At 45.5% G+C, this 22,221-nt stretch overlaps 1 protein-coding gene across 1 annotated transcript in view; it reads left to right on the top strand.

Annotated features, from left to right (window-relative positions):
- LOC122802170 (X-linked retinitis pigmentosa GTPase regulator-like) overlaps positions 1–22,221 on the top strand; it is a gene marked incomplete at its 5' end in the record, with an annotated part of 1,226,514 nt that overhangs the window by 130,547 nt on the left and 1,073,746 nt on the right. Inside the window, one exon of the mRNA XM_044071841.1 lies at positions 1,037–1,129. Within this exon, the coding sequence (XP_043927776.1) occupies positions 1,037–1,129 (93 nt within the window). The remainder of the gene's footprint in view (positions 1–1,036; positions 1,130–22,221) is intronic.

Below are 22,221 nucleotides of genomic sequence, written 5' to 3'. Positions count from 1 at the left end.
TTTTGTTGCTGTTCTTATCCATTTTGTGATTTTGCTTAAAGATTTGATTTTGTGGTTCAGGCCGCATCCATGAGTTTTCAATCTTCAAGTGCAACAGTCATAGTGTATATCACACTGATTTACTCAGATGTGAAAATGTGGACTTTCCAAATCAGTCAGGAACTTGGGTGCAATCGCTGCTTGATGTGAAGTCTGTGTAATATCTCAAACCTGGGGGGCTGACAAATTGGGCACCACAGTTGATTAGGTCAACCCTGGTTGGAGGAATAGGCTGAGACAAAGCCAACATTTGGCTGGAGGTAATGTTGGCATGGGGCTGGGGGTTGGGGCAAGGGGAGCACCAAATAGATGCGTCACCTGTGACATCAAATTGCAGTGCTACAGCTCTGAGATGGTGGTATAAGTAACCTGTCTCTGTTTCATCTGTATGTGTTTTGTTGGTATGTTCTATCTAGTTATCATCTTATCCCCTCTTTGATTCAACACCCTGAATGGCAATATAGCTATCCACAAAGCCTATGACTGCTTTTTGTAGTCCTTAATTTTCTTCTGACTTTTCGGTTTCATTTTTTCATTTGCTCCTTCTTTCCACCCTACTTTTTTTTCTTTGTCTGATGAGGCAAAACTGATCTGAAAAGAAACTGATCATTTTATTTTATTATACATTGGATTACTGTAGTGGTACACAACTGATCACAACTGACCATTTGCAAGTACTGCCCAGGTGATTTTCAGATAATGTTTTGCAATGATGTTATCACATTGTCTATGTGCCTGCTTCTTCTTTGAGGAGTTTTAAACATTTAAAGCTCTGTAAATAGAGAACAGATTAAACGAATTACAAACATGCAGAAGAAAATTTTATTTGTGACAGATATATAGTTATATTAAAATTTCCCTGTAAGACTAAGAAAAGAAGCATGTACTGTTATGATACAAGTGAATTGTAGAAAATGTGCTGTTATTTTATTAAAACGAACCTAAACCATATTCTGGAAAATGTTATTTATGTATTTATTTATTTTTCCTTCAACAGAAAATGGTAAACTCTATGTGTTTGGGAGCAATAACTGGGGTCAGCTTGGACTAGGAACAAAGAACACTGTGAATAAACCCACCTGTGTAAAAGGTTAGTGTATAATTTCCATTTTTTTGCTTCCCTTTCTTACATGTATTAAGAAATTATGTTTTTGATATATTGTTTCTTCTCTGTATAGTGGCTTATATTTATGCATCAGGAAATGCTCACATTAAGTCAAGAGTTTGAAAGTTGCACTTTTTGGACATTTTTGATAAGGTAATACTGCATGGCCACTATAAGTAGTATTACAGTTTGTAACACAGTGACAGGACATATTTGAAAGTTATTAGGCTGGCCTGGTTTTTATGCCGCGGTGGTACGGGGGTAGCGTTGTTACCTCACAGCAAGAGGTTCTCCTGTTCGATTCTCTGCTTGGCTTGGGAGTGCCTTCTGTGTGGAGTCTGCATGTCCTCCCCACGGTTGGGTAGCGTTTGAAAGATATGTGTGCGTAAATGGGCTTGCCTTCGTTGAAGGTTGGGCATCAAGCTGGCACCTCGGCATTTCGTAAAAACCTACTGCCAATCATTAGTGGACCGGAGTTCCGCTGTGGCGACCCCTTACCGGGAAAAGCCAAAAGACAAACAAACATTAGGCTGGCCTGGTTTTGAAAAGGGTTACAATTAAGCATCCTGGGTACTGCTGTCCTTTGTATAGTAGTTGCATTAGTTAGGCCCTTTGCTTCTGGCAGGAATTTGATATGCTGAGATCACATAACTATATAGTGCTTGACCATCATAGTCACTTAGTGACAATTTCTTCACTGTGCCATGGGGATTAATCATCATCACTACAGCATGGCAATTGTCCTCCATAGTTTTGTTTTCACACCTGAATGTTACTGCATGTTTATGAAATAAGTATCTTATTACTTGTAGAGTTCAGGTGCTCATTGGGCTTATGTGATGACAGCGCACCCTCTAATGGAGTTTAGATAATTACTTCTAATGAAGTTTTGAATATATTGGGCTTGGTGATTAAAGATCGGGTATAGTGTGCAGATATTTTTCAGATGGAAGCTGCTGTACTAGTCCTGTCAAATGAGAAAGTCCAGTGGCCCTATCCATTGTATTTAATAGTACCATCTTTGTATAATCTGCTAATTTTATTGTACTGTTCTTTACTTTTGTTTACTGGGTTAATGCTCTGATCAAAACTATTTTCAGACGCAGTCCAGGTGAATAAATCACAGTAAAAGTATAAACTACAAAACCAAAGTTGAAGTATAGTGGATTGTAGTATAACATAAGCCTTTAATGACTGTGTATTCAGTAACAAAATGAATAAAGTAAAAAAGCAATTTTAAAACTGTACACAAAAGATAACATTTGATTGATATTTGCAATATGTGCATTTTATGGAGAAATCAGAGATTGGAGTAGGAGTGAGATAGAGAAAGAGCAGAAGTAGTGATAATCACTACTACAGTAACCTAAGCTATATGGGTTATGTCCTGCCAGGGACATAAAGAGCTGTCCAGCTTCCAAAGCTTGAGGGCACCATTCACACACCCAAACTGATGTTCATCGTGTTACCCTGCTGCAGTCATCACACTTGGGTTATCCTGCCGTCAGGCGGTCCCGCAGTCGGCCTGAGTTCCAAAGTCTTGGTCCGGCGTCGGTTGCTGTCACTTCTTCCCTGACGTCAGTGCACCAGGGGTATATAAGAGGCATCCGACTCCATTTTCTTCAGTCTTTCTTGCCGCGCAGTGCCCGAAGCATAAGCAGTTCGCAAGTGCTGGTCAGCCAACACCTGAGATTTTCGATTCAAATTTCAGTCCGAAGTCTTCAATAAAGCTAAGTACCCCATTGGGGAACCTTTTCTTGCCTCAGTCCGATGTCAGAAAAAGTTAACAATTGCATTTCTTGTGGGAAGCAAATACCTCATAAGGACTTCCATTCTTATTGTATTCCTTGCCTAGGCCCAGACCACGACGTCACAGGTTGTCGGTTTTGTGCTAGGTTTCATAAACGAACTATCAAACGCTGTTTTGACTTCGCACAACATTACTTTGGTAGGAAATTTAATTATATCATGCCGTCGGAGCAGCCGACGACTGACATGCATAAAAAATGCAAGGATAAGGACAGGCAGCCTAGGAACAAGCCAGACTCCGAGGCCTCTGCTGGGCCTGTCGCCGGTTCTCCGGTTTTCAGTGAGTTGCCTACGCAGCCCCTGACGACCGCAGAATTGGAACCCCAGACAACTGCGGATTCTCAAGCGGAGTGTACTAGGCCGATGCAGCCATCTTCATTAGGCCCTTCCGACACCGGAGCAGAAGGAGACCCCGGTGCAGTGGAAACACCTTCGGTTGCAGAAGGTGTCTTCAGACCGACTACACTCACCATTAAATCTTATGCTAAGCTTAAAAGTCCTTTAAAACCAAAAAAAAGACTGTACATCAGTCTACAGTTCACAGCCCCATGCCTAAGAAACAGATGCTTAAGATGGCTGAAGATTTGATTACACTAATCAGGGGTTCCCATCCCCCTCCATATAAAAGACCAAGACAAGAGGAGGATTATGCTTCCTCTGACCAGGTTTCAATTTTCTCAGATTCTTCTGAGGAACAGGATTACACTTTTCCCCCTTATGAAGACTCTGATGCTGAAGACTCTATTCCCTCAGCATCTCCCCCTGAAGACTACTCCTTTGGGGAAACTTTACATACCATGAGGGAACATTTCCACTGGGAAGGCCAGGACTACTCTGATTCTAAGAAAAGGCTCCGAGAGTTCCTTTTATTACCCCAGCACAGACCACTTGCTATCCCTCCAGTTTTAGATATTGTGAATGATGTTTACTTGGAGTCTAGTCTAAATCCAGACTGTGTACCTCCTGCACCAGCCAAACCAGACAGATACTACAGAGTACCTGACTCACACAAATTCCTTTATAAAAGCCCTGTGGCTGACCCAGAAACAATTTCACAGGGTCCCAAGGGAGCTAAAGCTTCTAAGGCTAAAAATCCTGTGCCCTCTGAAAGGGATTCCAGAGCCCTAGATAGATGGGGAAAGAAAATATACACCTCAGCAACTCTGGCTATGAGAGCATTAAATTGTCAGTTTCACATGCTGAAATATCAGCAATTCCTAATGTCTCAATTAAAACAAAAAATGAGCACACATACTGAACAGACTGAATTCAAGGAAATGCAGGATCTGTTGCATGCAGCTGAACAGGTGGGCAAACATACTTTACAAAGTGGATTTGATTCATTGGAAGCTTCCTGTAGAGCGGCTGTTACTGGGTCTGTCATATGTAGACATGCTTGGTTAAAAGAACAAACCCTACCTGATCATGTTAAAGCAAAATTACTGGATGCACCTTTACAGCAGGATGTATTATCTGGTGTCAAAGCAGAAGAGGTTTTATAGAAAATGGAGGATAAGGCAAAGTCTATGCAGACGGTCAAGGATTTTTTACAGGTACAACCCCCTCGTTTCAGCAGAAATTGGCCAACAAAAAAATGGTCCTTTCCAGCTTCTGACAGATCACAGAGGGGCAAATACAGACACCCAAGGGGCAGAGGTCAGTCACAAGGCCCTTACAAACCTCGTCAATGGGGTACTGCTACCCAGAAAGGAGGAGAAGACAGGCCCCAAGCTAGCAGAAGACAAACACAATGACTCAATTCTCAAACTACCAAACAAATCTCTCCTGGCAGCTCCCTTGGGAGGAAAGTTAGCATTTTTTTGCAGACAACTGGCACATCATCACAAAAGACAAATGGGTCCTAAACATTGTCTCACAAGGATACAGATTCCACTTTCATACCTTGCCAAGGATAAAAGGAATGCCAAACCTGCCACCAAATCAATGGGCAGAGGCACAAAAACAAATTACAGCTCTCACGGACATGAGAACCATTCAACAGGTACCTACACAGGAGCAAGGAAAAGGATTTTACTCAAGACTCTTTCTAGTCCCAAGAAAAGACAAAGCATGGAGACCCATTCTGGATCTTTCAATTCTGAACACCTATCTGCAAGTACCAAAATTCAAGATGCTAACACTACAGCAGCTTCTTCCCATGCTGGGCAAGAATGCTTGGCTAGTAACGTTGGACCTCAAGGAGTCATACCTGCGTGTCCCTATCAGACAAAATTGCAGAAGATACCTCCGCTTCATTGCAGGTTCAACGCATTATCAATTCTCTGCACTGCCCTTTGGCTTATCTACTGCGCCCAGGATCTTCACAAAATGCCTGGCACCAGTAATTGCATACTGCAGACAAAGAGGAATTCAAATATACCCATACCTGGACGAATGTCTTATTGAAGCAGAAAGCAAGGACATTCTTTTAAAGCATCTGGCATTTGTCAAACACATTCTAAGTTGCCTAGGATACACAATAAACAAAATTAAATCAAAACTAGTGCCCTCACAAAACATAATATTCCTGGGTGCCAGCTTGAATACAACGGCCCAGATGGCTTATCTCACGCCAGACAAGCAACAACAGCTGACTGAATATTTCAAAATAATGGCAACAAAAACCCAACTCCCTGCAAGAAAAATTCTGCAGGCCTTGGGATTCATGGCATCTTGCATACTACTAATACCATTTGCAAAACTGCATATGAGGAAATTACAATGGTACCTGAAAAGTGTAAGGACTCCGCACAGCCACAGCTTGGAAGCAATGATACCACTCATTCCCTGCCTTCAACAGGAATTTCTATGGTGGGGACAGGCATGTCACCTTAACAAGGGTCAGCCTTTCACCTTACCCACAGCTAGGCAAACTATGACAACAGATGCATCGGACTATGCTTGGGGAGCACACATGGCAGGACATTGCATTCAGGGCAAATGGACTACAGATCAAAGGCATCTGCATATCAATCAAAAAGAAATGCTAGCAGTACAGAATGCCCTAACAGCTTTCAAGGACCTCTTACACCCAGGACAACTAATAATAAAGACGGACAATACCACAGTAATGTGGTACATAAACAGGCAAGGGGCACACATTCCTACCCTCTATGCAGGCAAGCAATGACCTTGTGGAACACAGCACTGTCTTACCAGGTTCAATTACAAGCACAATTCCTGCCAGGAAAGAAAAACACATTGGCAGACGACCTAAGCAGAAACATCATGGATCCACACGAGTGGAAACTAGATCCACAAGTATTTGCAATGATAGCTCAAAATGGGGACCCAGACATAGATCTGTTTGCCATCCCCAAAACTACCAACTTCAAAAATTTTGCACAAGGACATTCCATCCACAAGCTTGGAAAGTGGACGCCCTCTCATTCAGTTGGAAAACATTAACAGTTTATGCCTTTCTTCCACTGCCTCTTCTAGCAAAGGTACTGCTGAAAGTCAGATTAGAAAGGCCACAAATGATACTCATTGCACCAGACTGGCCACGCCAGCATTGGTATCCAATTCTAAGGAACATGGCCCACGGCCCACCATGGATTTTGCCACAAATTCCTCACCTGCTCACCCAGCAAGACAATCAGATTCTACACAGCCAGATCAAGACTTTAAACCTGGCTGCATGGCAAATTACCTAAACAACCAGCCAACACCTCTATCCAAAGCTGTTATGGATGTCATTCTGGAGACCAGGAGGCCCAGCACCAGGAAAACCTATTCAGACAAATGGAAAAGATTTTGCGCCTGGGACTAGGCTAAAGGCCAAAATCCCCTTGATCCAAACATTCCTCAGATTCTACAATATTTAACTGAGATGTTGCACAAAGGACTTTTCTTTTCATCTATTAAGATCCACGCCTCAGCAATTTCAGCTCATTACAACATGGATCCTCCTTTATTCTCACATCCACTCCTAAGACAGTACCTCAGAGGGCTAAGAACATAAGACCACCCAGGAGAGCACCAACATCTACTTGGGATCTCAACTTTGTTCTGGAAAAGCTTACACTGCCACCCTTTGAACCAGCTTTTTCAGCTGATTTAAAATTTCTTTCATGGAAAACTGCCCTGCTACTAGCAATGACCTCAGCTAGAAGAGTCTCAGAGCTACAGGCACTAATGGCAGTGGAGCCTTTCCTCATTTTTCATCAAGACAGAGTCTCTCTATGAACTAACCCTTCCTTTATGCCAAAGGTGGTATCCAGTGTGGCCCTAAACCAAACCAGTCATTTGCCCACCTTTTTCCCAAATCCCCAGAACAAAGGAGAAAGACCCCTGCACTCTTTGGACATTCACAGGCAATTACATTACTACTTGGATAAAACTAAGGCTTTCAGAAAATCTGACCATCTCTTTGTAGCCTATGCTGCAGGATCACAAGGAAAAGCTATCTAAAACGTTTCTGCTACACGCATCATGGGAAACCAGTACCTGCTAACATTAGGTCCCACTCCACCAGGGCTACAGCTACATCAGCAGCCTTTCTCAGGGGAGTGCCAACCAAGGATATTCTGGAAGCTGCAACTTGGAGTTCATTGCACACCTTCACCAAACACTATCACTTACCTCTATATTCTAAGACTAGAGCTGATTTTGCCACTGCAGTTTTGCAGGGCCTACTAGCTTCTTCTAACCCTGTTTAACTCCACCACCCATCCTTAGCTTTGGGATTCAACCCAAGTGTGATGACTGCAGCAGGGTAACACGATGAACATAGTACAGTTTTGTACCTACCATAAATGTAGATGTTCGAGTGTTCACCCTGCTGCAGTCCAGGTTACCCTCCCTCCATCCCCTCTGAACTAGCTGAACTTATCTATACCACTCTATCCTATACAACCTCTGTGGTGTATTTGCTTGTGCCTGAAGGTATTGTTATATATATATATATATATATATATATATATATATATAGCCTACCTATTGGGGGCACCTGACATCTGGGGCAAGAAAAACTGAAGAAAATGGCGTTGGATGACTCTTATATACCCCTGGCGCACTGACATCAGGGAAGAAGTGACAGAAACCGACGCCGGACCAAGACTTTGGAACTCAGGCCGACTGTGGGACTGCCTTACGGCAGGATAACCCAAGTGTGATGACTGCAGCAGGGTGAACACTCGAACATCTACATTTATGGTAGGTACAAAACATTCTTTTAAAGCATCTGGCATTTGTCAAACACATTCTAAGTTGCCTAGGATACACAATAAACGAAATTAAATCAAAACTAGTGCGCTCACAAAACATAATATTCCTGGGTGCCAGCTTGAATGCAACGGCCCAGATGGCTTATCTCACGCCAGACAAGCAACAACAGCTGACTGAATATTTCAAAATAATGGCAACAAAAACTCAACTCCCTGCAAGAAAAATTCTGCAGGCCTTGGGATTCATGGCATCTTGCATACTACTAATACCATTTGCAAAACTGCATATGAGGAAATTACAATGGTACCTGAAAAGTGTATGGACTCAGCACAGCCACAGCTTGGAAGCAATGATACCACTCATTCCCTGCCTTCAACAGGAATTTCTATGGTGGGGACAGGCATGTCACCTTAACAAGGGTCAGCCTTTCACCTTACCCACAGCCAGGCAAACTATGACAACAGATGCATCGGACTATGCTTGGGGAGCACACATGGCAGGACATTGCATTCAGGGCAAATGGACTACAGATCAAAGGCATCTGCATATCAATCAAAAAGAAATGCTAGCAGTACAGAATGCCCTAACTGCTTTCAAGGACCTCTTACACCCAGGACAACTAATAATAAAGACGGACAATACCACAGTAATGTGGTACATAAACAAGCAAGGGGCACACATTCCTACCCTCTATGCAGGCAAGCAATGACCTTGTGGAACACAGCACTGTCTTACCAGGTTCAATTACAAGCACAATTCCTGCCAGGAAAGAAAAACACATTGGCAGACGACCTAAGCAGAAACATCATGGATCCACATGAGTGGAAACTAGATCCACAAGTATTTGCAATGATAGCTCAAAAATGGGGACGCCCAGACATAGATCTGTTTGCCATCCCCCAAAACTACCAACTTCAAAAATTTTGCACAAGGACATTCCATCCACAAGCTTGGAAAGTGGACGCCCTCTCATTCAGTTGGAAAACATTAACAGTTTATGCCTTTCTTCCACTGCCTCTTCTAGCAAAGGTACTGCTGAAAGTCAGATTAGAAAGGCCACAAATGATACTCATTGCACCAGACTGGCCACGCCAGCATTGGTATCCAATTCTAAGGAACATGGCCCACGGCCCACCATGGATTTTGCCACAAATTCCTCACCTGCTCACCCAGCAAGACAATCAGATTCTACACAGCCAGATCAAGACTTTAAACCTGGCTGCATGGCAAATTACCTAAACAACCAGCCAACACCTCTATCCAAAGCTGTTATGGATGTCATTCTGGAGGCCAGGAGGCCCAGCACCAGGAAAACCTATTCAGACAAATGGAAAAGATTTTGCGCCTGGAACTAGGCTAAAGGCCAAAATCCCCTTGATCCAAACATTCCTCAGATTCTACAATATTTAACTGAGATGTTGCACAAAGGACTTTTCTTTTCATCTATTAAGATCCACACCTCAGCAATTTCAGCTCATTACAACATGGATCCTCCTTTATTCTCACATCCACTCCTAAGACAGTACCTCAGAGGGCTAAGAACATAAGACCACCCAGGAGAGCACCAACACCTACTTGGGATCTCAACTTTGTTCTGGAAAAGCTTACACTGCCACCCTTTGAACCCGCTTTTTCAGCTGATTTAAAATTTCTTTCATGGAAAACTGCCCTGCTACTAGCAATAACCTCAGCTAGAAGAGTCTCAGAGCTACAGGCACTAATGGCAGTGGAGCCTTTCCTCATTTTTCATCAAGACAGAGTCTCTCTATGAACTAACCCTTCCTTTATGGCAAAGGTGGTATCCAGTGTGGCCCTAACCAAACCATTCATTTGCCCACCTTTTTCCCAAATCCCCAGAACAAAGGAGAAAGACCCCTGCACTCTTTGGACATTCACAGGCAATTACGTTACTACTTGCATAAAACTAAGGCTTTCAGAAAATCTGACCATCTCTTTGTAGCCTATGCTGCAGGATCACAAGGAAAAGCTATCTAAAACAGACCTTTTCTAAATGGATAGGGCATTGCATACGTTTCTGCTACACGCATCATGGGAAACCAGTACCTGCTAACATTAGGTCCCACTCCACCAGGGCTACAGCTACATCAGCAGCCTTTCTCAGGGGAGTGCCAACCAAGGATATTCTGGAAGCTGCAACTTGGAGTTCATTGCACACCTTCACCAAACACCATCACTTATCTCTATATTCTAAGACTAGAGCTGGTTTTGCCACTGCAGTTTTGCAGGGCCTACTAGCTTCTTCTAACCCTGTTTAACTCCACCACCCATCCTTAGCTTTGGGATTCAACCCAAGTGTGATGACTGCAGCAGGGTAACACGATGAATATAGTACAGTTTTGTACCTACCATAAATGTAGATGTTCGCGTGTTCACCCTGCTGCAGTCCAGGTTACCCTCCCTCCATCCCCTCTGAACTAGCTGAACTTATCTATACCACTCTATCCTATACAACCTCTGTGGTGTATTTGCTTGCGCCTGAAGGTATTGTTTTATTTATATATATATATATATATATATATATATATATATATATAGCCTACCTATTGGGGGCACCTGACATCTGGGGCAAGAAAAACTGAAGAAAATGGCGTTGGATTACTCTTATATACCCCTGGTGCACTGACATCAGGGAAGAAGTGACAGAAACCAACGCCGGACCAAGACTTTGGAACTCAGGCCGACTGTGGGACTGCCTGACGGCAGGATAACCCAAGTGTGATGACTGCAGCAGGGTGAACACTCGAACATCTACATTTATGGTAGGTACAAAACTGTACTTTTGGCAGCTCGAGCTTAGCCAACTAAAAGACAAATTTGGGCACCAAGTCCTTCATATCTTTACTGCCACCAAAGAGTACACTCCTTTGAGGCTTTCCAGGATTGACAGTCAGCTTGTGCTGTCCCTTTTCTAGGCTGGTAAGTTCCCTTTAGGAGGAAAAAAAACTTCCATTATTTTTTTTTTGTTTATTATTCAAACTTTTCTCCTCTGGAAAGTTATTTTAAAGCTAGGTGCCTGTGTTTTAACAGACTGTCATGTGACCGTACTGTACTTTTTCCTGTCAGTTTAAAAGTTGTTTATAGTAACTGTAAACCATTTTTCTGTGGATAAATTGGGTTTATTTTCCTTTGTGTGACTGGCAAAGTGTTTTAAACTGCTTTTCACTGTGTTTGCTTTTGAAAAAAGTGACTTTTAAAGCTTTGGGTTTTTGTCAGCATTTGCTACTTGCTTTCCGTGGGAAAGAGGCATAATTTTTGGCTTGGTCATGGAACAGTCCGTCAATCTGATGGTCAGTCCTTCTTCCAGCTACAAAAAGAAAAAGTTAAGTAAACAGCCTTTGCCAAAACAGTAGGCTAAAAATTTGCCTCAGCTGTAGGTGGGTGAGTCTGCTGTTGCCATTTGTTGTACTCCTCTGTTGATGACTGCTATTCTGGTCTGACCTTCGGATCAAAAGTCCGTGGATCTGAGCCTCTGTGGAGTGCTTCTGTAGGAGCCAATATTCCTTTTGACTTCACTGTAGGGGCAGAGGTCGACCATTGAATCGGGGATTTTTCAGTCCTTTCACTGAGCAATCCTATCAGTTTTCCTGAAGGGTTGCCTGAGTACCTCACTCTGGCCACAGTTGGGGGGATGATTATCCTTTCACCCTCAAGCTTGGCAGGCCATCACATAAGATACATCAGTGCTGAGGATAATTACCAGAGGTTACACTATTCCCTTTGCTTTCATTTCTCAGAAAAAGAGAAGGATTCCTAACACACCACACAGTAAGATAGACTATGCAGCAGCAGAAATAAAAAAGCTGCAAGAAACAAGAATCATCCAGCAGGTCGTCTAAAACTAGTTAGGATCTGGAGTCCACTCCAAGTTCTTTTTAGTTTGGAAGAAAACAGAGGACTTAAGCTACCTCATTCACTTTGTGAAACTGACAAAGTTGTGGGTGATTACAGTTCAGTCCATTTTGCCTCTCTTGAGAAAGGATAATTGGATGTGCTCTGTAGACCTCCAGGATGCATGCTATCATATCAAGATAGTGAGACACTCCAGGAGATTTCGCCAGTTTCCATCTGGGAGACAATCATTATCAATTCAGGGCATTGCCCTTCGGTCTCATCACAGCCCCCCCCCCCCCCCCCGAGTGTTTACCAGATGCATGACAGTGTTATCAGTATAACTCAGATTGCTGGGGTTCTGGGTGTTCCCATGTCTTGACTATTGCCTCCTTACCGCTCCAACCAGGTATCTTCTGATACAACAGAAGGACTCTTTCCATCTTCTTCAGCAATTAGGGATTACAGTCAACCAAGCAGAGTCAGTTGACACCTACACAACAGGTAAAATTCACTAGCTGCCACCTGAACACTATCAGACAGATGCTAAACTCCCAGAGTCCAGGATATTATCCCGATACAAGGTAGGATGTTCTTCATGTTTCACTGTTGCAGTCATTACATTTGGGTTATCTGCCTGCAGGTAGCCCTCAGCTGGCCTGAATATCAAAGTCTTGGATTCCTGCATCGGATGCTGTCTCTTCTTTCATGACGTCATGTCATCAGGGGTATAAAACATGCAGCAGATGCCATTACATCAGTCTTTCTTGCCACGCGATGCCCGAAGCAGAAGCAGTTAGCAAGTGCTGGTCGGCCGACTCCTGAAATTATCGTTTTTGAGTTTAGAACCGAAGTCTTCAAAAAAGCTAAGTACCCCATTGGGGATCCATTTTCTTGCTCTTAATTAGTAAACGTTAACAACTGTATTACCTGTGGAAAGCAAATACCTCATTAAGATTTTCATTCATACTGCATTCCTTGCTTAGGCCCAGACCACAACGTCCCTCACTGTTGGTTTTGTGCCTTATTCAATCCTCGAACTATTCGTTGTCTGTTTATTTTTGCAGCAAATTATTTTGGTACTCTGTTTAACTATCCAAAAATGGCTTCGGTAAGCCACCCGACTACCGACGTTCTGAAAAAATGTAAAGATAAAGACAGAGACAGACCGCATAGGTCCAAAGCTGCCGACAATGCTTCCATTAAGCTAGTCGCCAGTTCACCGGTACTCAGTGAGGCGCTTTCGCAGCCCCTGATACCCACTACTTCAGATTCGCAGGCCTCTACTGAGACCCATTCGGAGTTCGGTATGCAGCGAGATGCTTCTTCGACTATGGAACCTGCGGATGTCTCTACCTTGGGTAGGTCCGGAGCCGCTGTGCAGGCACTGGATTCTGAGGGTGTATTCAGGCCTACGGACTTGCATTTCAAACCGACGCCGTCTTCTTCTTCAAGGCCTAAAACTCGACCCACACCTAGAAAACTGACATCCAAACCGCACGGTCAGGCCCATATGCCTAAAAAACAAATGATAAGAATGGCTGAAGACCTTATTACTTTAATTAGGGGAAGCCAGCCTTCACGCTCTAAGAGACCTAGAACTGACTTTCCTTCGGATTCTTCTGATCAGGATTCTGAAATTTCTGTTTCTACTGATTTCCAGGATTTGCCCTCATCTACCTATGTTGATTCCGATGCAGAGGATTCCATTCCCTCTGCTTCCCCTCCAGAAGATTTTTCTTTTGGTGAAACCTTGCACACTCTTAAGGAGCATTTCCGCTGGGAAAGCCAGGATTACTCTGACTCCAAAAAGAGGCTTAGGGAATTCTTACTCCTCCCTCAACACAGACCTTTAGCTATCTCTCCTGTCCCGGACATTGTAGATGATGCCCTCTTGGAATCTAGCCTAGCTCCAGACACTTTAACTCTAGCTCCCAGGAAGCCTGACAGGTATTACAGAGTACCTGATTCTCACAAGTTCCTCTTCAAGAATCCTACTGCGGACCCAGAGACCATTTCTCAAGGACCTAAAGGCATTAAGGCTACTACTATCAAAAACCCTCCCCCCTGTGATAGAGATTCCAGGACCTTGGACAGATGGGGTAAGAAGGTAAACACTTCTGCTACTTTGGCCATTAGGGCGATAAACTGCCAGTTTCATATGTTAAAGTATCAGCAGCATATTATGGGACTACTTAAACAGAAAATGATATTGATTCCTGACTGTGCTGAAAATAAAGAATTACAGGATTTAATGCATTCTGCTGAACAAGTTGGTAAACATACTTTGCAATGTGATTTTGATTCTTTAGAAGCATCTTGCACGGCTGCTGTCACTGGGTCTGTACTTAGAAGGCATCTTGGCTTAAGGAGCAAAATTTGCCAGATCATGTTAAAGCTAAATTACTGGATGCTACCTTAAACCAAGGCCGCCTGTTTGGCAACAAAGCAGAAGAAGTCCTTACAAAGATGGAGGAAAAAAGCTAAATCTATGCAAACTGTTAAAGATTTCCTGCAAGTGCAGCCTCCCAGATTTAGTAGGCATTGGCCTTCTAAGAATTGGTCCTTTCCTGTCTCTTCCAGGCCTTCTCAGTCCAAACCCAGGAACAGCAGACCACCTAGGCTACAGTCTCAAGGTACTCACAGGCCTAATCAGTGGGGGGCTCCCACTTCCAAAGCTGGAAGTGGTAAGATACCCCCCTATCCCTCTATGGAAAAATGTCACAATGACTTAACTTTAAACCTTCCAAGCCCTGCTCAACTGCCTGCTCCCTTGGGGGAAAGATCGCCCTGCATACAAAAAACTGGGAACTCATTACCCAGGACAAATGGGTTTTAAATATAGTGGTCCAAGGATACAGATTCCACTTCCACACCTTACCAACCCCAAACGGTTGGCCAGACCTACCCCCAAATCAGTGGGCAGAGGCTCAACAGCAGGCTCTCTCTCTCTTCTAAGTATCAGGGCTATTGAACCTGTCCCAGCAGAAGAAAGGGGACAAGGTTTTTACTCGAGACTTTTTCTGGTACTCAGAAAAGACAGCTCCTGGCGCCCTATCCTGGACCTCTCTATTCTAAACATCTTTTTGGTAATCCCAAAATTCAAAATGCTAACACTTTAACAGCTGCTTCCTATGCTAGGCAAAGATGCTCGGTTGGCAACCTTAGACTTAAAGGAAGCTTACCTGCACATTCCAATAAGAGACTCTTGCAGGAAATACCTACGCTTTAGAGCAGGCGCCATACACTATCAGTTCTCTGCACTTCTCTTTGGCTTATCTACTGCGCCCAGGGTATTCACAAAGTGTCTAGCTCCAGTCATTACATTTTGCAGGCAAAGAAATATTCAGATATACCCATACCTGGACAATTGTCTAATTCAAGCAGAAAGCCAGGACATGCTACTAAAACGGCTGGCATTTGTAAAGAAACTTCTAACCAAACTTTGGTACAAAATAAATGAAAAGAAATCTCATCTAGTACCCTGCCAACAAATTGTATTCCTGGGAGCAAGCTTGAACACAGATGGCTTACCTTTTGCCAGAGAAACAAGTTTATTTGACAGCCTACTTCAAACTACTGGCCACAAAGACCCAGCTATCTGCAAGGAAAATCCTGCAAGCCGTGGGGTTCATAGCCCCTTGCATTCTACTAATTCTCTATGCAAGACTGCATATGAGGAAACTACAACGATATCTAAAAAGCCTGTGGTGTCAACATTCTCTGGACCTGAAATCAATGTTTCCTATCATTTCTTGTATAAAGACAGAGTTCCTTTGGTGGGCAGAGGCCTGCTACCACAACAAGGGGCTCCCATTCACTTGGTACCCCCTGCCACCCAAACCCTAACAGCAGACACATCAGACTATGCATGGGGGGGGGCTCACTTGGCAGGGCAGTGCATTCAGGGCAAATGGAACCCGAGTCAGATGCACATGCATATCAATCAAAAAGAAATGTTAGCTGTACAGAATTCCCTGACAGCCTTCAAGGACCACATTCTTCCAGAACAGTTATTGGTAAAGACAGACAACACCACTGTTATGTGGTACATAAACAAGCAGGAGGGAACCCACTCGTACCCTCTCTGCAGACTAGACATGGCTCTGCAGAACACAGCCTTGAGCTACCAGGTGCACCTACAAGCTCAATTCCTGTCAGGCAAGCTAAATTCAGTGGCAGAGAACCTAAGCAGAAATCTCAAGGACCCACACGAGTGGAAACTGGAACCAAAGATATTCAACCTTTTGAGAAACAAATGGGGGAATCCAGAGATAGACCTGTTTGCCTCCCCTCAGAACTTCCAATTGGACAAATTCTGCATAAGGACTTTCCACAGTCAAGCTTGGAAAGTGGATGCCCTGTCCTTCACCTGGGAAAGCCTCTCAGTTTATGCCTTTCCCCCTCTGCCTTTCCTCTCAAAAGTTCTGCTAAAGATCAAACAGGACAAACCAAGGACAATATTGATTGCACCAGACTGGCCACACCAGCACTGGTACCCCCTCTTGCGCAGTATGTCACTGCTGGAACCATGGCACCTACCTCAGACCCCTTCCCTGCTGTCCCAGCAGCAGGGCCAGATACTGCACCCTCAGCTTCAAACCTTCTACCTTGCAGCCTGGCTAATTCCTTGGGCTCTCCAATAGCATCCCTCAGTAAGCAGGTGCTAAATGTCATTCTGGAGGCAAGGAGGCCTAGTACTAGGAAATCCTATGCTGAAAAGTGGAAAAGATACTATTCCTGGAGCCAGACTCAGGGGATGGGCACAATGGTGCCCAGCTTACCCCATATTCTTCAGTACTTAACAGAGATGCTCCAAAAGGGCCTTTCCTTCTCATCAATTAAAATTCGTGCCTGTGCCATTTCAGCACATTATAATACTGAACCACCCCTCTTCTCTCACCTCCTGCTAAAGCAATTCCTCAGAGGGGCCAAAAATTTAGGACCACCCAGGAGAGCCCCTTACTCCAGCTTGGGACCTTAACTTTGTATTGAAAAAGTTCACTTTATCTCCTTTTGAGCCAGTGTAACTGCAGAGTTGAAATTCCTTTCTTGGAAAACAGCCTTCCTTCTAGCCATCACTTCAGCAAGAAGAGTGTCTGAATTACAGGCTGTCATGGCAGTGGAGCCCTTCATCATCTTCCATGCAGACAGGGTGTCCCTCAGGACCAATCCTTCCTTTATGCCCAAGGTGGTGTCTAGTGTAGCCCTTAATCAGTCCATTCATTTGCCTACTTTTTTTCCCAAATCCACAAAATTAACGAGAACGAGTACTGCACTCTTTGGACATGCACAGACAACTTGGATTTTATTTGGACAGGACTAAGTCTCTCAGAAAATCTGAACAGCTGCTAGTTGGTTTTGCTGCATGGGCAGAGGGAAGGCCATTTCAAAGGAAACCATTTCTAAGTGGATAGCCCATTGCATTCATTTCTGCTATAAGCACATGAAAAACATACCCCACATGGGATAAGATCACATTCCATCAGGGCTACCTCTACAGCCTTTCTCAGAGGTGTCCCTACCAGGGACATCCTAGAAGCTGCTACCTGCAGCTCTGTACAGACCTTCACCAAGCATTACCACATGGCTATTTTTTCTAAATTCAGAGCTGGTTTTGCCACTGCAGTTTTGCAGGGCTTAATAGCTGGTCCTAATGCTCTCTAACTTCCTCCTCCCTTCCTTAGCTTTGGGAATCAACCCAAATGTAATGACTGCAACAGTGAAACATGAAGAACATAGTACAGTTGTGTACACTTACCATAAATGTAGATGATGTAATGCGATCCTATCTCGCCTACATTCATAACTGATGGGCTCGGCCGATACACTAGCACAAAGTCTCACATTGGCTGGGCCAACCCCCTTATCCCAGGATGCACCACGCCCAAACCCCCAGATCTTGTTTGCTGCTTCTGAAGTAACGATGTGGTCTCGACTTGGCTGTGGCTAAGTACCCTTCTTTTTTGGCCTTTTTGGGTCGTTTTTGCTCTTAGCTTAAACATTTTATAACCAAACAGCTATTTTAATAGCTATCTTTGTCTGTACTACCCTGTGATTGGCTGTGTTTGTTTTTGGTTGTTGTGTAATTCCTTCTGTTTGGCGGGCTAGACCCGTTTGAGTTAGAGGGCCTTTGCCCTATTTTCTTGTCGAGCGTTTTAGTTGGAGCTCTTCCCTCCCTTCCCTCCTTGTGTTTCGAGTGCTTTGTGGGTCATGTCTGGCAAAGAAAAAGAGCATAAACCGTCAGGCTTTAAAAAATGTTTGAAATGTGGCTATAAAATGTCGTTAACAGATGGCCATGCCATCTGTGTTTATTGCTTAGGGGCTAAACACTTGCAAGAATCTTGCAGTGTTTGCCATGCCTTCTCCTCTCGTGTACTACAGGAGAGGAAAAATAAGTTGATCTTGAAAGGTTTAATAAAACCAGCCTTTGAGGAAGCTATATCTTCTTCTCCCTCTTCGAAATCGAAGAAAAAGAAGTCTTTGGCTCCGACAAGTCCGTCGGAGCCGCCTGAAAAAAGAACTAAATCTTTGTCCTCTTCCTCGGCTCCACTGATCTCGGAGCCGCAGGATAGAGGATCTATGTCTGGGTCTTCTTCCTCAGCTCCATTGGTCTCGGAGCCACAGGAGAGAAGATCTAAGTCTTGGTCTCTTTCCTCGGCTCCATTGGTCTCAGAGCCACAGGAGAGAAGATCTAAGTCTCGGTCTCCTTCCTCGGCTCCATTGGTCTCGGAGCCGCAGGACAGAGGAGAACTCCAATCTGGGTTTTCCTTGGCTCCATTGGTCTCGGAGCCGCAGGTGAGTGTTTCGGCTCCAGGGTCGGTTTCGTTGGCTCCTGAACCGTCGGCACCGAAGGGGGTCTTGGTTCTAATCGAGTCTTCCTCAGCTCCGATCCTTCTGGAGCCGATTAGGAGTCGACATTCCAGCATTGCCTCGGAGCCAGTAGGAAGAGTTTCTCACCCCCCCGTCCGTTTCTTCCAGGTCCTCCAGGCTTTCAGATTCGGATTTAGATAGGGTGGTCCAGAGGCTCCTCCAGTCACTTGTCTTATCTAAATTATTTTCAGCTCCAGCCCAGCGGCCGGAGCCAACCATTTTGATTCCGTTTCTTCCTCCTCCGACAACCCTGGTGTTGGAGACGGGGTTCGCAGAGTCAGGTGAGGTTCCTGAGTCGGTTCCGAGACCCACTGCTAGTCTGTCGGCACCGTCTTCAGCTCCAACCTTTTCTGTTCTTTCCAGGGGTTTCGGTTCTCGGGTGTCCTCGGCCGAGCATGAGGGGGATTTGTCGGGGCTTCTGGTTTCAGCCCCGAGTCTCCCCCTTGGCACCTCGGCTAGGGGGACCCCAACACCGGTCATGGTTTCGCAGGTGGGCCTTTCTTCAGATTCTGGTGGACCCGCCTTCGAGGCTATGAGGAGTGCGCTAGACAAATCTCTAGTGACTTCACCGGAATCTGCGACTCCTTCCCTAGACATGGCGACTAGAGCTTCTGGTGCCCCCCTGTCTTTGGACAGCGCGGCTCCTAGGCCTAAGAATTCCTCCATGTGTGGTCCCCCTTTTTCCGAGGAGCCTTCAGAGTCTTTGCCTGAAGAGCCCCCCAGGAAAAAGTTGTGCAAGAGGAAGCACATAGACTCCCCAGATGAGTCTGTCACCTCGGGCACCAACCTTGATGATGCGGAAGGGTCCCCGAAGTCATCCTCTGACGATGTCTCATTCTCCGATGTCCTTGAGATCATGAGACAGAGGGGCAACTGGCCATCCAAAACCCCTTCCGCGGAGGAGTCGGTCTTCCTCAAGGCCTTCGGAGCCCAACCCTCCGCCTCCTGGGTGTCCCCACCCTTCGATGAATTACTGGACCTTATTTGTCGAAGGGTGTGGGAGCACCCTGATTCTGTGGAACCAGTTCCTTCTCGCCCCAACAAATTTTTATCCGCACCCCCTAGCAAGGAGTTTCTAACCAAGGGAGTCCCAGTGGATGCTATGGTGGTGGCGACTGCCACCCAGCAGGATGTGGCAGAGGCATCTACGTCTATCCATCCTCTTAACAAGAAGTCCAGGAGCATGGATAGGTACGGGAAGCGTACCCTGACTTCAGCGACCTTTACCCTGTGGTCGTTGAATTATTTGTGTCATTTTACGAGGCTCCAAAGGGATCTCATAAAGGAGTTGGGAGATACCCTGTCAGGTAACGTGCCTGAGGCATTGACGCAGTCTGTCAACGCCCAGCTGTCTACCCTTTCGCCGATTGTTAACTCGTCCATGAGGCTCATATCGTATGCAGCCGAAGGGGCGAGTAGGGCAGCGAGTTCGGGAGTAGCCCTTAGGAGGCAAGCCTGGATGCGCTTGTGTCACTTTGCGGAGGCTTTCAAGTCTTCTTTTACAGACTCTCCATTCGACAGGTCCTCTCTCTTTGGACCCAAGGTGAAAGACACACTCACTAGATGCGAGCAGGAGGGTAAGACTTTGTCTGCCGTTGGGGCCCGTTTTTCGCTCCCTTCGAGACCTTATCCCAAGGCACAGAGGGGAGGAAGGATGTGGTTCAGAAAGTCCCAGAAGTCTTTCCCTGCCCATCAGAGTGACCCCCCCTTCCAGAGGCAGAGGAGGGGGGAATTATTCTAGAAGACGTCGCCCTAGAGGCGGCGGAGGCCCCCGCAACACAGGAGACCGCAAATCCTTTCGTGGTTCCTCCTTCCAGCGTCCCTGAGGGACTGCCCGACTGTGTGTCTCCAGAGCCAGTCAGGGGTCGATTTTCGGAGCATTCAAGGGCCTGGGGTTCCATCACTCAGGATCAGTGGGTGCTTCGTATCATCGCAGGAGGTACATCATTCCCTTTATCCGTCCCCCTCCACCGTCAAGGAAAATCCCGGACGTGCCACCCAGTCAACGGGATCAAGCAGCCATAGAGGTCGCAAAGCTGCTTGGAAAGGGAATTATCCAGCCAGTCCCTGCAGATCAGACCGGATTAGGAACTTACTCAAAGTTATTTTTGGTGCCGAAAAGAACAGGGGACTTGAGACCCATTCTGGACCTCAGCCACCTAAACCGCTTCGTATAGAAGTCCAAGTTCTGGATGGTCACGTTGCAATCCATTTTCCCATTGCTGGAAAAAGGAGTATGGATGTGCTCCATCGATCTCAAGGACACCTATTATCACATCAAGATAAACAGGGCGTCCAGGATACATTTACGCTTCCGCCTAGGAGCCAGTCACTTCCAGTTCCGAGCCCTGCCCTTTGGTCTCACCACAGCCCCCAGGGTGTTTACCAAATGTCTGGCAGTGGTGACGGCTCACCTGAGACGTCTGGGATTCCAGGTGTTTCCGTATCTAGACGACTGGCTGCTCACCTCCCCCACCAGGCATCTTCTTATTCAAGCCGTGAGTGCTACCATCGAAGTGGGACATCTATTAGGAATTACATTCAACTGGGAAAAGTCTGTATTGCTGCCATCACAGCGTGTTGCCTTTATAGGCGCAGAGCTAGACTCTGTCGAGATGCGAGCATTCCTTCCAACAGAGAGAATAAAGATACTACAGAACCAAGTCCTAGCCTTACTACCCCGAAGCAAAGCCCCAGCCAGGATGGTCCTTCAGCTTTTGGGGTCGATGGCTGCTGCCATTCTTCTGGTCCCTCTGGCAAGATTGCACATGCGAATTCTCCAATGGCTTCTGTCGACCCAGTGGTCGAACCAAGATCTGCCCTTGTCCTATCCAATTCTCATTACGGATACCTGCCGGCGAGATCTTCGTTGGTGGCTCCTCTCCTCCAACCTGAACCAAGGGCGACTCTTCTGCCCCCCCTCCTCCATTGCCACAGTGACCATGGACGTCTTCCAGATAGGGTGGGGGGGCATTATCTGGACAGGATGGTTCAAGGCACGTGGCAGGATCACAAAACCCACTTACACATCAATGTCCTGGAGATGAGGGCAGTGCTTCTAGCGTTGCAGGCACTTCACAGCTCTCTTCCCAAGGGTACCATCGCAATCTTCTCAGACAATATGGCGGTAGTATGGTAACTGAACAAGCAGGGAGGAACCAGGTCTTATCCTCTTTGCAGAGAAGCCATGAGAGTTTGGAACTGGGCGATCACTTCCCAGAGATTTCTAGTCGCAACGCACATTCTGGGGAAGTCAATTGTGATAGCAGACAGGCTGAGCAGAGTTATTCTGATGCTTCACGAGTGGTCCCTGAACGACTGAGTAGCGGCTCGGATCTTCTCCAAGTGGGGGTTTCCCTGTTGCGACCTTTTTGCCA

The sequence above is a fragment of the Protopterus annectens genome, chromosome 5.part0, assembly GCF_019279795.1.
Source record: "Protopterus annectens isolate FY-2018-M chromosome 5.part0, PAN1.0, whole genome shotgun sequence".
NCBI lineage: Eukaryota > Metazoa > Chordata > Ceratodontiformes > Protopteridae > Protopterus > Protopterus annectens.
This window is presented reverse-complemented; position numbering and strand designations above follow the sequence as displayed.